This window comes from Scardinius erythrophthalmus (genome assembly GCF_964197995.2).
Source record: "Scardinius erythrophthalmus genome assembly, chromosome: 5".
Classification (NCBI taxonomy): Eukaryota; Metazoa; Chordata; class Actinopteri; order Cypriniformes; family Leuciscidae; genus Scardinius; species Scardinius erythrophthalmus.
This window is the reverse complement of record NC_138225.1, coordinates 707,325-724,643: the sequence shown is the minus strand read 5'-3', so window position 1 is coordinate 724,643 and position 17,319 is coordinate 707,325. Positions and strand designations below refer to the sequence as shown.

The window sequence follows — 17,319 nt, the reverse complement described above, 5'->3', positions numbered from 1 at the left end:
CACACACACACACTACATATGAGCATAAACACCACCCATCTTTGAACGCTTTTGAATAACTCCTATTCATTAAAACGACTATTGCCATGTAATGAGTGGGTATAAACGAGTGAGAGTTAACAGATGAAATAAGTACAAAATTGTAATTAATTAATACAGTTGAACAATACTCCACAGTGATGCATCCAAAAAACAAGCTATAAGCTGCAGTGGCATAGCAATGTGAAACCAGTGTTTCTCACGGGAATTTTGGTAAAACTGTGGTGGGTGGACCTCTAGGGGGGTTTGGGGGCATGCTCCCCCTAAGAAAATTTTGTGCATTTTAATGTTAAATTCATCAATCTGGTGCAGTTTGAGGGTTCAAAATTAAAAGCTCCAACACATATTCAGTGTGCAAGTATAACAAAGAAAAAAATCAAACCTCTTTTAGTAACAGTGTCTGTCTATATTACACTACTACATAATAATAGTTATAATATTAATCTCATGATAGTAGCCTAATATCCATATATTGTAAAAAATAATGCACCAAAAAATAAAGAAAACTTTCATAATCAGTTTTGTACTAATTTCTAAACTTGAAAGAGATAAGCACATGATCTTTTATTTTGACGGAAACTGCATCGAGCTTTTATTTTGGCGGAAAACATGGATACAAACGCGTCTCATTAAACTTCTAGTAAATTGCTGTAATCGTCAACTATGCAGATGTGGAAATAATCTGTAACTGGGTTATGGGTTCCTACACTCATAGCCAAAGTGTTTTGAAAGTAGTTCTGCTTACCGCGGACTCTACGTTACACTTTCTCATCTCTCTCCTGATCCTCCTCACTATCCTCCTCATCAGCCGCTGGAGCTGATGAAGGTCCTGCTGCTGCAGAAAACATATAGGCTATATCTTGACACATTTTACAGCGTCTGCTTGAAGGGCCTGTATCTATTTTTCACGCTATTTCTCTGCACATTCCTTGCGTTTCTTCTCCATCTCTCAGACTATTTTGACAGATACACACTTGACACTGCACGCTCACTCAAAGCCCAGAGGGGGAGGTGTTTAAAGATGTGATTGGGCCAGCCCAGTGTCAATCAAGAAAACAACCAATGGGCCGCTGATCTACACGTTTCATGGGCCGGTCTGTCAGTGGAAAAAAAAGTAACGCTTACTTTTTTTTTTGACCAATGCATTACACCGGCACTAACCCAGCGCCGTCAATTAAACAAAACAAAACGAATGGGCCGCCGATGTACAAGTTTTATGGGCCGTCAAAAAAAAAAAAAAAAAAGTACGAGATGTATCGGCCCAAAAGCACGTCGGCCCACCGGGCATTTGCCCGGTATGCCAGATTACCAGTCCAGCCCTGCTCACAAGCACACACACACACACACACACACACACACACACACACACACACACACACACACACAATCACTAACTCACATGCACACACGCACATATGCACACACGCACACACACACACACACACACACACACACACACACACACACACACACACACACACACACACACACACACACAATCACTAACTTACATGCACACACGCACATATGCACACATACACGTACACCCCCCCCCACACACACACACTTACGCACACACACCCACGCACACACACACACTCTCACACTCACTGAAAACTGAAATAACAATTAAAAAAAACTATATAGATACAGTATATTAATATTAAAACGATATATTAAAAAACACTAATTCAAATAACACGGAAAATATACAGAACTAACAACTAATTCAAAATATTGATAATTATAATGATACTAAAATGATGTATCTAGTAAAGACTCGATATGAACAGAACGCCAGCGAGTTCTCAGCTAATGAACTGATAATGAGAGATGATTAATAGAGGCTAATGAGAGTCGTTACTGGAAATAACAAACATTCATAATCTGAACCGCAAGCTGACGAGGAGGAAGGACGGATCCGGATTAAACGATATATATTTAAAAACTCATCTATTAACTCAGGCTTTTAGTTCCTCTGGGCGATGAGTCATGTTCTTCTGCTGTTGTTTTACGCTAGTTTGTGTTTCTTTGTATTCTGATATTACATTATTATTATCTTTGTAAAGCACATTGGGCAACTGTAGTTGCAATAAATGGTGCTATATAAATACAATAAAGAAAGAAAGAGGAAAGATATAGTGCACACTACTGTAGGGAAGATGGTCCCTTCAGATGCTCACTACTTAGGCTGCTCACTAGTTATTGGGACAGACTCCATCACATCTGATATATAATGCAGAATACAGCATGAAGCGTTTGTTTTCATACAGTCATCATAATCATGACAACACGCATGTTCATTTACACGGAACTGGACTGGACGGGTCGTTAATCTGGTTTAAGCGGGTCAGTTTTATTATTCATATAATCTCACCCCCAGACTCTGTTACAGTAGCTGGATTTAGTCAGTTAATCTCTTTTCACAGTATTAATATTAGAACACAATCCCACTTCAGTTACCACAGTCAGTGCACTGTAAATAACACACTTGCTAGGGCACACTGTAAATAACACACACTCACTAGTGCACACTGTAAATAACACACTCACTAGTGCACACTGTAAATAACACACTTGCTAGGGCACACTGTAAATAACACACTCACTAGTGCACACTGTAAATAACACACTTGCTAGGGCACACTGTAAATAACACACACTCACTAGTGCACACTGTAAATAACACACACTCACTAGTGCACACTGTAAATAACACACACTCGCTAGTGCACACTGTAAATAACACACTCACTAGTGCACACTGTAAATAACACACTTGCTAGGGCACACTGTAAATAACTCACACTCACTAGTGCACACTGTAAATAACACACACTCACTAGTGCACACTGTAAATAACACACACTCACTAGTGCACACTGTAAATAACACACACTCGCTAGAGCACACTGTAAATAACACACACTCACTAGAGCACACTGTAAATAACACACTCACTAGTGCACACTGTAAATAACACACACTCGCTAGTGCACACTGTAAATAACACACACTCGCTAGAGCACACTGTAAATAACACACTCACTAGTGCACACTGTAAATAACACACACTCGCTAGAGCACACTGTAAATAACACACACTCACTAGAGCACACTGTAAATAACACACAAATGCACACTGTAAATAACACACTCGCTAGAGCACACTGTAAATAACACACACTCGCTAGTGCACACTGTAAATAACACACTCGCTAGAGCACACTGTAAATAACACACACTCGCTAGTGCACAATGTAAATAACACACTCGCTAGAGCACACTGTAAATAACACACACTCACTAGTGCACAATGTAAATAACACACTCGCTAGAGCACACTGTAAATAACACACACAAATGCACACTGTAAATAACACACACAAATGCACACTGTAAATAACACACTCGCTAGAGCACACTGTAAATAACACACACTCGCTAGTGCACACTGTAAATAACACACTCGCTAGAGCACACTGTAAATAACACACACTCGCTAGTGCACAATGTAAATAACACACTCGCTAGAGCACACTGTAAATAACACACACTCACTAGTGCACAATGTAAATAACACACTCGCTAGAGCACACTGTAAATAACACACACAAATGCACACTGTAAATAACACACACAAATGCACACTGTAAATAACACACTTGCTAGAGCACACTGTAAATAACACACACTCGCTAGTGCACACTGTAAATAACACACTCGCTAGAGCACACTGTAAATAACACACACTCGCTAGTGCACAATGTAAATAACACACTCGCTAGAGCACACTGTAAATAACACACACTCACTAGTGCACAATGTAAATAACACACTCGCTAGAGCACACTGTAAATAACACACTCGCTAGAGCACACTGTAAATAACACACACAAATGCACACTGTAAATAACACACACTCGCTAGTGCACACTGTAAATAACACACACAAATGCACACTGTAAATAACACACTCGCTAGAGCACACTGTAAATAACACACAAATGCACACTGTAAATAACACACTCGCTAGAGCACACTGTAAATAACACACACAAATGCACACTGTAAATAACACACACAAATGCACACTGTAAATAACACACTCGCTAGAGCACACTGTAAATAACACACACTCGCTAGTGCACACTGTAAATAACACACACAAATGCACACTGTAAATAACACACTCGCTAGAGCACACTGTAAATAACACACACTCGCTAGTGCACACTGTAAATAACACACTCGCTAGAGCACACTGTAAATAACACACTCGCTAGAGCACACTATAAATAACACACACTCACTAGTGCACACTGTAAATAACACACACTCGCTAGTGCACACTGTAAATAACACACAAATGCACACTGTAAATAACACACACTCGCTAGTGCACACTGTAAATAACACACACAAATGCACACTGTAAATAACACACAAATGCACACTGTAAATAACACACTCGCTAGAGCACACTGTAAATAACACACACTCGCTAGTGTACACTGTAAATAACACACAAATGCACACTGTAAATAACACACTCGCTAGAGCACACTGTAAATAACACACACTCGCTAGTGCACACTGTAAATAACACACACAAATGCACACTGTAAATAGCACACTCGTTAGAGCACACTGTAAATAACACACACTAGCTAGTGCACACTGTAAATAACACACACAAATGCACACTGTAAATAACACACTCACTAGAGCACACTGTAAATAACACACACTCGCTAGTGCACACTGTAAATAACACACAAATGCACACTGTAAATAACACACTCGCTAGAGCACACTGTAAATAACACACACTCGCTAGTGCACACTGTAAATAACACACTCGCTAGAGCACACTGTAAATAACACACTCGCTAGAGCACACTGTAAATAACACACACTCACTAGTGCACACTGTAAATAACACACACAAATGCACACTGTAAATAACACACACTCACTAGTGCACACTGTAAATAACACACTCGCTAGAGCACGCTGTAAATAACACACAAATGCACACTGTAAATAACACACACTCGCTAGAGCACACTGTAAATAACACACTCGCTAGTGCACACTGTAAATAACACACTCGCTAGAGCACACTGTAAATAACACACACTCACTAGTGCACAATGTAAATAACACACTCGCTAGAGCACACTGTAAATAACACACACAAATGCACACTGTAAATAACACACACTCGCTAGTGCACACTGTAAATAACACACTCGCTAGAGCACACTGTAAATAACACACACAAATACACACAGTAAATAACACACACTCCCTAGTGCACACTGTAAATAACACACACTCGCTAGTAACACACACTGCACTGATTTACATACATATATTCATTAGTTCAGTCATATAAACCTGCACAGAACACACACACACTAAAGCACTGTTACGCCCTTATTAGGGAGCAACAATGAAGGAGGAGGAAACGTTTACGGCGGTTACAATACTCTCTTTATTTTCACATTCTTCATAACAAAGACTGTCTCTCAAGTTCTCGCAATACGCCGCAACGCCGATCAACATCTCGGTCCTGGCCAGGGATCGATGTGACCGAATGGAACGCTCCCTGAGGACGCCAAACAGGAAGCTTTTATTGACAGGCACACCTGTGCACCGGTGCACCCAATCCACCTGATTACCTCAGCTCCGCAGCGCACCTGTAGGAGGAGCAAAGCACAACCAGACACGGCAAAGACTCCGCAGATCGACTAGTGTGACTCGATTAGTTTTATCTCTGGCCAGAGAGCGGATACACACAGAGAGCGGATATGAACTAAACTGAGTTTGACAAGCTGATGCCACTCGTATTTTACACTGATTGCGCTTCCTTCCTTCATCTCAGTCAAACTCTAACCCTGTGGATCCTCATTATCTCATGCTGAAGCTCTGGACACACACACACACACACACAGCGGGCCAGTGCTCCTGCTCCACTGACCTGCCAGTTAAACCAGTTGAGACCACACCAGTAATGAGCCACTGGGGTTCAGTTTGGACAGCACAGATTAACACTGGAGGATCAGCTCAGCTCGAGGCCTTCAGAAACGGACAGAAGAGATCCGCGAGCAACACTTTACGAGCCGGAGAGATTATTAAGCCCCAGAGAGACGTCAGAAACACCCGCGGACGACACTAACACTCAAAAATATACAATTTGGTTCAGATGCTGATAAAGTGAGATGAAAATCTGATGCTTGTAATGTAAATCAGTGAGATCAGCAAACACTCATATTCGTGCATCGTCTCGTTAAATGTAATCTCTGGAGAGTGAAAAACACTAAAATACAAAAACATATCTCAATATTTGAATCTAAAGTGGATATTACAATGTTGAAGAACCAATTAAAAGTAGCGGAAAGTTTCTGCCCACCAAACTTCTGTTTAATTAAAGGAAAGGCAGGTGTGTGTGAAATAATTGCCATACGCTGTGTTTCCCACGAGCCATCTGTTCAATCTCTCACACACACTGACTTCCTTTCGCTTAACTCCCTGTTTAAGGGCACTAACTAGTGTCCAGTGAGACGAGAGACATCTCGTGCACTATGAAAAATCGCTAACACTTTATAATACTGTTCCTTCATAAATTAATAACTACACAGGAACAAATGAGTAACACACGATTAACATTCTAATAACTGCTATTAACTTACAAGAAACTCTGATTAACGAATTAGTAAGTAATAGCGCTCAGCTGAATGTGGTAGTCTACTATTAGCTATAATCAATAACTACTATTTTTCATACCTCACTGAAGATATACAGGTTCATAATTAACATGAATAATGCATAATGTATAATGTAAGGTAATTGTAACCCATTAGTAATGACTCAAGTGTTACTACATCCTTCTAAAGGAACTACCACTTATTTGGATCATAAAGTGAAAAGCTTAATAACTACCTAATATTGACTGAAGTCATTGAAAGTTTCTTGTAAGTTTTTGAATATTAATTCCTTCTGATGGATTTGGTGACACTTTAGTCATTACTAGTGTGTTCCCATGATCTTCACTTTATAATACTGATCCAAATTATAAGTAGTTCCTTTAGAAAGATGTAGTAACACTTGAGTCATTACTAATGGGTTACCATTACCTTATATTATACATCATGCATTATTAATATTAATTATGAACCTGTATATAGGGATGATTTTAAAAGTGTTACCGAAAAATCATGTTCTTCCTCAGTGTTTCTGTCTCGATTTCCAGCACAAATCTCTAAACATTCTTAAATCAAGATACATTTACTGGAGGAGAAGCAAAATGACTGAAGATAACAAAAACAAAAGAAGTGAGTTAACGCTTAGAACACGAATAAACGCGTCTCTCGTGATGAACACTGCATGCGTGAGACACACGGATCTCAGAAGCTCTTTATAAAGCCTCTGAACACCAGAGATGCTCCTCAATCTGAACATCAAGACCTGTTTCTCCATCATCCTCTGGAGTCTCACCCCTACTATACTGTCAACTCAAGGCCAAACCACACATTACATCAACTGTTTTGCTTTTAATATATAAGAAAATAATGGAATTAATGTGACAAAATCCTTCAACTATAAAACAAAATTCTAATTCAGCAGTGGAGCAGCTCTACAGAAGACAGAAGTGCCATTATTCTATACAAAGAAACTAGCATTATAAAAGGTTACATTCTTTGTAGCATTCCAGTAGTTTTTACTATCAGTATGTGGCCTTCAATGTAACACAATTAAACGTTTTTATCAATGTAACTTTTATACGCTTTTATCAAGGCAACACTATTAAACGTTTTTATCAAAGTAACACTTTTATATTCTTTTATCAATGTAACACTTTTATATTCTTTTATCAATGTAACACTTTTATATGCTTTTATCAATGTAACACTTTTCTACATACTTGTATCAATGTAACATTTTTATAGGCTTTTATCAATGTAACACTTTTATATGATTTTATCAATGTAACAAGTATACGTGTATCAATGTAACACTTATAAGTGTATCAATGTAACACTTTTACATGCTTTTATCAATGTAACTTTTATATATACTTGTATCAATGTAACACTTTTAAACGATTTTTATTAATGTAACACTTATAAATGTATCAATGTAACATTTTTATAGGCTTTTATCAATGTAACACTTATACGTATATCAATGTAACACTTTAAATGCTTTTATCAATGTAACGTCTGTGCTTTTATCAATGTAACACTTTTTTTAATAGGTTATACATTTCTTAATGTAACTTTTATATATACTTATATCAATGTAACTTTTATATGCTTTTAAAGAATGTGGCCAAATATTTACGTGTTAATCAATCAATCAATCAATCAATCAATCAATCAATCAATCAACACACAGACACAACACAAACACTGAAACCTCCCAGAGCTGATCTGTGAACAGTCAATCAGATCTGAGGATCAGAACTAACTGTTGAATAGAGTTTGTGTTTACCAGCATCCAATCACAATACAGAATCTGAACCATCTGTTTCACAAAATGAATAAAACATCTACAAAAACAAGCAAAGCTGTGAAGTCTGACATAATAACCGCTGAATATAAACAGGGCATTTACATGGATGGAAAAATAACAAGAACAAAAACCTATTTTCAAAGCGCTAACGATCAAATGGAGAATCTCACAAAGGAACATGAAACTCATGGAAATGAGAATCAGATGAAAAAAACAAGAGTTTCTTCACAAAAGGTTTAGGAGTCAAAGTTTCTTCAGAATCATTTTAATCCCACACAAACTCAAAACAACACATGAATATTAACGTGTTCAGCAATGGCGTCCACACGGACTAAAGAACTTCATCTGCGATGGAGCACGGCTCAAATGCTCTCTGAACAGATGTTTGCAGCCTAGAACAGATTACTGATGCGGTTTTGCAGAATGGATGAATATAGCATCACTGCACGTCTAGTTGAGTATCAGACAAGATAAAAATATGCCTTTTTAATCACAAGAAGCCCAAAAGCTGATGACTTTTTAAGTCTAGGATAAAATATGTCTTCTGCCAACAGCAGATTCAATCATCTCACTAGAGGAGGCCGTGGCTTCAATTATATCCACACCTCTGGCAATGAAGGAGAATCATTTTCCTGGCAAAAAAAATGCTTTCTTACTTAGCATTTTTGTCTTGTTTCCAGTTCAAATATCTAAAAATTCTTAAATCAAGATGCATTTGTCATGTTTTCGAGGGAAATAAATCAAAATCAAGTGAGTTGTTGTTAATAAAAAGCTATATTATCTGCCAATGTGGAAAGAATAACATTCTTAATTCAAACAGAAACAAGATTATTTTTCTTTCCCCATTGGCAGATAATTTTGCTTGTTTTAAGCAAAAACTCACTTAATTTTGATTTATTTCCCCAGAAAACAAGACATAATATCTTATGGCATTTCACTCATCTAGTAAATGCATCTTGATTTAAGAATTTTTAGATATTTGGACTAGAAACAAGACAAAAATACTAAGTAATAAAAGCATTTTTTGCAGTGTTCCTGACGGATCTGAACACTGGCGCCTATAAATCGTATCTGAAGCTGAAGACGGGATTGAGATACGATTGTCCTCTGAGATCATCAGCCAGAGAACGCCAGAAGAATGTTGGCACAGTTTTACAGAGTGAATCTGAAGGGCGTTCATGCTAAATGCTTCACTTAAAAAGCCTCTTTAAAGAACTACTGAGAGTCCATCTTCACAAGAGCTTCGGCGCTTCATGTTGAAAGGAAAAACACTACAACTGCACTGCAAAAGTGTTGTATATTCATGAAGGCCACTCAGGTGAATGATTCCTTTAACTTCCTCAGAGTCGATGCATGTACGTGATAAACTCTAAAATGAAATTATTGAGTTTTAGTGTCAGCCCTACATTAAACTACTATATATAATGTTGAATGTAATGTATAATAATGCAGTGGGGGAATATTTGTGGGTCCTGATAATGCCACATGTCTGATGTTACCATTAAAAAGTGTCCTACATTATTTTAAATATATCTAGTCAGTGACAGAGATCAAGCATATTCGTCTAAAATAATTCAGTGTTTTCAGCTTCAGAATCATGAATATTGTTATTCTGGCGTCTCTATTGTCCTGTGCTTTGGGTTTCAGCACCAAGTCCAAAAGTCTATTCATTTACACACACAATGTAACACCAAATTTAACATTTTAATCAACAGTGCATTTTTTTTAACCTTTTGTCTTGGAGTGTCACAATAATCGATCGCGTATTGTGAGTTCAGTATCGGGATATGTATCGGATCGTGACATGAGGGTATCGTTACACCCCTACACTAAACCAAACGAACTCTGTCCATATATAGAGGAATAATTCAACTAAACATCAAACCACTGGTTTGTGATGAAGTGAGCTCCAGGTTAGTATGAGTGTCAGTGGTTATAGGGTTTGATCTCATCACAATCTCAGTCGGTGTTTGTGAATAGTGTGAGTGAACTCACCGAGCACGGAGAGCTCGCAGGACGCGGAGATGTTCTGGTGTTTGTTCTGAGCGACGCAGGTGTAGACTCCCGAATCGTCGTCCGTGACGCTGAGGATCAGGAGGTTGCTGCCACTCAACAGAGAGTATTTCTTCGATCTGAGAGAGAATCAGTCACAGAGACACACCATCAGTCTTTACTTCAACAGCTGAGGTATTCCCAGAGGATATGAGGATTTCCTCGGACACGTCTGAGAGAGAATGAGAACGCTACAGCTGAAGCCAGTCACTTGGATTTTCTGCTCTCATTTCAAGATTTAATAAAAGTTTATTAGTATAGAGATCAGCTGCCAAAAGTGTCAATCGACCAAAAGTCAATAACAGTTTACTATTTAGTTAGAAATTAATACTTTTATTCATCAAGGATGCATTAAAGACAGTAAAGACATTTATTGGGCCCTATTTTAACGATCTGAAACGCAAGTATCAAGCGTGAAACGCAAGTAACTTTGTGGGCGGGTCTCGGGCGCTGTTGCTATTATACCGGCGGGATAAATGACTCTTGCGCCCGATGCAAATCTAAAATGTGTTGGTCTGAAGTCGCTTCATTACTCATAGGTGTGGTTTGGGTGTAACGTGAAATAAACCAATCAGAGCGTCATCTCACATTCCCTTTAAGAGCAGGCGCGCTTGTTCCATGGCGGATTGCTATTATAACGGCGGATTTGCCAGGAGCGGTTCACAGCCGAGGAGACCGGCATTCTCGTCAGGGCCGTAAAACACGGAGAAGTGACATTGGGGACGGAGAAACACACCCAGATTAGCTTCGGTTAAACAGGCGTATGATCATTTGGGTAAATGTGTAAGCTAGATTTATGGCTATTTTTTCACATCTTCATGGACACAACAATGATTTCCCTCGTGTGGAATATTGTTCCTTGTAATAATGTATGGTTTTCTAAAAATGAGAACTGCTGCTTCTGTGTAGATGAGAGAAGCAAAGTGTGTGTGTGTTGTGCTCACGCTACATTATGGCCAAGCATGCGCCCTTAACCCTCTGGAGTCTGAGCTGTTTTCTGGGCCCTGGAGGTGTTCTGACATGCTCTGACATTTGTGCTTTTTTCAGTTGCTTATAAACATATTAATGGCAAAGGTGTAAATTCACTCTATTTAGTACAAACAGGGCTACCATAATATGTGAACAACTTGCATGTACATGTTTGTATTTTTGATAGAATAATGTTTATGCATGGTTTTTTCAAAAACAAAAAACTAAAGTTTCTGAAATAAGGCCATAAAACACATTCTAAATATATGTAAATAAGACTTTTGACTAATGGATGACGTTCCCTAGAATTTTTTCTTCAAAATTATGTGAAAATAGTCTTGCTTTATCGTTCACATAAAACCATACATTGATTTAAATTGATGTAAAACAGGTTTTGCTTGGAAAGCCAATATGCGAGGGGGAGTGGTTTTCACCTTAGATTACATTGTCCCACCTACTCTGCATAATGACTCTGCATAATTAGCCATTCATTCAGGTGTGAAACTGACTGAGCCACAATGAAAGGACAAAAGATATATTTAGAAGAAGACTTATATTGACCATTTAAGATTTTGCTTACATCTATCTTGTAAATATGTTTTGTCTTTTTTATTAAAAAGGTTACAATTACAACAATAATTACAATTTCAACAATATTTCAAGTGTACTCTTTCTTTGTAAAAAAAAAATTATTATAGGCCAACATTTTATCCATGTATTCATATTTCAGTCGATTTTACTCATCTCAGTAGCAATACAGTTTGCTAAAACATCATCATTCATTCACACACGCGATTTAAATTTAACTTCTGGCAAAGATGAAGTTGATGATAGGCTTTTGACTCGCGATCTTCGCAGTAGGCTAGTGAACGCACCGGAGAAATGCACATTTATTAGGCTACATAGTTTTTTGTTTTGGATGGTTTTGTTTAGAACCAGCTTTCTGTAAATATATTTCAATTTTTTTTTAGACATGTGAGGCGAGTAGGCTACGGGTTCATGATGATCTCCAGTTCAGACCTTATGTTGTGATTGCTAGCATATATATATTTAAAATCCAGGAAATTTGTTAATGAAAAATTATTAAAATTAAGATACAATTGATACAAAACGAAATTCGTTTTAAAGAAAGGATTTGTACTTTCTGTTTTGAGGTCTCTGTGAATGTTTGAAAGTCTTTTAGTGCTGAGAGCGCTCGCGTCCATAATGGAGAACTGTCATAATATTGTTTTTTTCCTCATAAATGCGAACACGAAAAATAAAAGACAAAAGACTTTTAAGTAAAACTTACTCCGAAATTGAGTCCTCGGCGGAATTCGCTCTTCAAAATGCTGCCATTCGTCGTCTGTTATAATCTTACATTACATACGGGGGGCGTATGCAATGATCACCTAAACTATTTACATGTGAATCGCGCCGGGGGCGGGGCGGACGCAGCTGATTATAAAGATAATGAGGCAGAAGGAAAAACGGTACCTCTCCTTGCTTTCAAACAGATTACATGAGTTTAAAACATTTGTTTTTTATATAAATTACTTCATTCAAAAGAAGAGATTTCAAGCTTCATAAAGACATATCTCACGTGCCTGTGTGAGAAGTATTCGCTGAGTTATGATTCATTTTCGGACGCGTTTCAGAATGGACTACACGGAGAGAGAGAAGGCAGAACTCGCTTCGTGTTTATTTTTCTTTATTTGGTGAAAAGCACAACACTTTGTTTTTATTGTGAGTATACACAAAAATAATACACATTTAACAGAATCGATTGATGTATGAAACTCCTATGGAAAATCAAAGTCAACAGAGTATTCATAAGTTTCTTTTACACTGATAAAAAAAAAAGCGAGCTGGTATCGCCGGCGATACTGTCGACCTCAGGGGGTTAAAATATCATCTGAATAACGCGCCACTGACTTTAGACGAGGTTTCTCCTGGTCAGAGGCGGAATTGTTTTCTGAAATTGCAAAATAGCACCAGGGAACGTTTGCACCGGAACACGCCTCCTCTCTTCGCTGAACCGCCCCCGGGAGCGCAAGTTCATGCTCCTCATGATGTGTGTGTGTTCCTCATGATGTGTGTGTGTGTTCCTCATGATGTGTGTGTGCTCCTCATGATGTGTGTGTGCTCCTCATGATGTGTGTGTGCTCCTCATGATGTGTGTGTGCTCCTCATGATGTGTGTGTGTGCTCCTCATGATGTGTGTGTGTGCTCCTCATGATGTGTGTGTGCTCACCTGCTCTGGACGAGCTCGGTTCCTCTCATCCAGTGGAAGGAAGGGTTTGGAAACCCGGAGGCGGAACATTCCAGAACCGCATCTGTTCCCTGAAGAGCCGAAACCTTCTGAGGTCTCTGGAGGAACACCAGACCTCTCGTCACTCCAGGCTCTGCTCGACACACACACACACACACACACACACACATGCGTTAGATTACACACATACATGCATCTGATTGTTTATTCTCGCTCTGGTCAGGAAGCTTCGTCTCTGGAGGCGCATATGAATGTATACCACAAAACATGATGTTCTTCCTCTGTATTTTCGTCAGTACAAACATCTTAATATCTTCAGTCATTTTGCTTCTCCAGTAAATGTATCTTGATTCAAGAATGTTTAGATATTAGTGTTGGAAAACAAGACACTAACACTAACGGTGTGTGTCCACTACAGTGGCTAAACTCTAATGGCTAATGTGTTAATAACATAGATTGTGTTTAATCTATGTTTTTTTCAACACACGGACAATATAATCATCGATATATTGACAACATATCAAGAGCCACACGATTACATTTGGAAATAGACAAGATTTGTTTCTAAATGCCACAAGCAAAGATATCCTGTCAAGTTTATAAACTTTTGTAAACCTAGCCAGTAAAATCACAATGAACACAAACACACTGAAATATTTAACATATATATATATAACTGCAAAGCGTCTCATTTGTAAAATAAAATTATTTGCGCACAAAATCTACCCTGGAAATCCAGAGTTCTCGCGAGAGCACAAGTAGAATTTGCTCAGCGAGTTTACTCTGGCGTTGAGTATTGATGCTCATTAAATATGCGCTTGTATCCGATCTGCACCAATCACAGCGGGTTATCTGATATAGGCGGGCCAGAGGTGAGATGACGACAGCGCTGTGACGTCGAAGTCATTAGTAAACACTGCGAGATGGCTTTGGATGAACACCAGTTGTGTGAAACGGCTTTGGCCGCTACAGTGAACGAGTTAGACTTGGCTTTTCTCTAAAAGAGGAACAGAAGACGGCGCTCAAATCCTTCCTTTGCAAGAAGGGCGTTTTTGCTGTTTAGCCGACCGGATACGGCGAGAGTCTAATCTACCAGTTAGACCGCTGGTAGCTGAGCGTATGGGGCTTGCTGTGATTGGTCGTAGTGTTATCCAATTGCGTGCAGTGAGATTCTCAAACGCGTGTTTGGTGCCGCCCCTCGAGCTGGCCGAGCTTCATTAGTCGACGCCAGACCATTAATCTTTCAGATGTGGGTCTGGATTTCCAGGCTACACAAAATCCAGCATAAACTCTATTAAAATATTTTTAAACTCTCAAGGCAGACGTCACAACCCGAACCTCACAGCGTTTGGCTGCCGACCGCGTAAAGTCGAACCAACCAACCTTTTCTCACTCTCAACGCTCTCAATCCCACAATGCACTGCGTGAGCATGAAGCTGGACTTCCATTGGAATTAATTAAAAACGTTTGCTCCGCTCCGCTCGCTCCGTGCCAGTGGACACACACCGTCACACCGTCACACACACCGTCACACACACACACACACACACACACACACACACACACACACACACACACACACACACACACACACCGTGACACACACCGTCACACACACACACACACACACACACACACACACACACACACACACACACACACACACACACACACACACACACACACACACACACACACACAGAGAGAGAACTAGAGTCCTTTTGATGCAGTTGTTTCTCGTCTAGTCTCTGCATGTCTGTGACCTCTGAACTCTCCGGATAAATCGAGTACAGTTTTCCTCCTGTACGCCTGCAGGAGCACTTCCTCCCAGAATTCCCTATTTCAGTCAGTCTGGGCCTTTAGAGACGCTTCCCATCAGATCCACCGTTCGGCAGTCAGAAAACACACCAGTCAGTTCTGGCCGGAGGGGATTCACTCTTTCCCATAGTTTTCCAGCTAACACTCCAGGAACAGCTTCAGTCCATCATCACACCTGATCATCACACACACACACACACACACACACACACACACACACACACACACACACACACACACACACACACACACACACACCTAACTAACTATCTCAGCAGGGTTCAGCTGAAACTGACAGCAGAAAACACATTTACCTTCAACGCAAGAAATGGAGTTTGTGCATCAACAAGCGTTTTCATGCATGTGTTTCAAGCCCCAAAAAAACCCTTAAATCAGTAGCGACAACAATTCTCCTGATTTCTGGTCTTGTTTAAGGAGAGCATTAGTAGAATATAAAGGAGACTGGAATCATTAGCAGGACGCTGAGGTCACAGACTCAAACTCGACTAACGAGTCATTGATTCTCGTACATTGATCAACGGAAATGTCAGAGCTGCACAAATCATTTACGGAAAATGACTGATATTTGAGCGCTGATAAGCTTTTGCTACACTTTCATTTGCTATCGTAAGCATTCCATTCACTAGATGAAACTAAATAGACATTAACATGATTTGTTCAAATATAAACTGTAAACATGTAAAAATATAAACTGTAGAAGTTTCACACTTCTAGCCAAAATAACCTTGAATTTGGTTACATGTCGCTTTTGCCAAAATAACTTGTGAGATGTATGATATTCCATCATGCAAGCAAGTAAACAGTGATTACAAGGTGTTTGGTTTCATTTCTTCACTTATTTAATTTCTTTGTTATCTAGTTGTTGACTAGTCTGTTATTGGGCGATGGTTTAGACGTCTATTACATTTTCACTGACAGCTCAAATTTTGCCTTGTTTTAGCCTAGACGTCTGGGCTGTGTTTGGACGGCTATTAGATGTATTTTAAATGGACAATTGCTTGCTGGGTCCAGAGAACAAATCTCCACTGCACTAGAGTCCAGTGGCGGCCCGCTTTACCCCACTGCATCCCACGATTTACCCCACTGCATCCCATGCTTTACCCCACTGCATCCATCCCATGCTTTACCCCACTGCATCCCACGATTTACCCCACTGCATCCCATGCTTTACCCCACTGCATCCATCCCATGCTTTACCCCACTGCATCCATCCCATGCTTTACCCCACTGCATCCCATGCTTTACACCACTGCATCCCATGCTTTACCCCACTGCATCCCACGCTTTACCCCACTGCATCCCATGCTTTACCCCACTGCATCCTATGCTTTACCCCACTGCATCCCACGCTTTACACCACTGCATCCCACGCTTTACCCCACTGCATCCCACGCTTTACCCCACTGCATCCCACGCTTTACCCCACTGCATCCCACGCTTTACACCACTGCATCCCACGCTTTACACCACTGCATCCCACTCTTTACCCCACTGCATCCCATGCTTTACACCACTGCATCCCACGCTTTACACCACTGCATCCCACGCTTTACCCCACTGCATCCCACGCTTTACACCACTGCATCCCACTCTTTACCCCACTGCATCCCATGCTTTACACCACTGCATCCCACGCTTTACACCACTGC

The 17,319-nt window shown here is 39.7% G+C and overlaps 1 protein-coding gene across 1 annotated transcript in view; it reads right to left on the bottom strand.

Moving 5' to 3' along the window:
* dcc (DCC netrin 1 receptor) overlaps positions 1 to 17,319 on the bottom strand; it is a 294,705-nt gene that overhangs the window by 139,254 nt on the left and 138,132 nt on the right. The window contains exons 4-5 of the mRNA XM_081365686.1: positions 13,814 to 13,964; positions 10,555 to 10,691 (exon numbers count right to left, since the gene is read on the bottom strand). Coding sequence (XP_081221812.1) covers positions 10,555 to 10,691; positions 13,814 to 13,964 — 288 coding nt within the window. The remainder of the gene's footprint in view (positions 1 to 10,554; positions 10,692 to 13,813; positions 13,965 to 17,319) is intronic.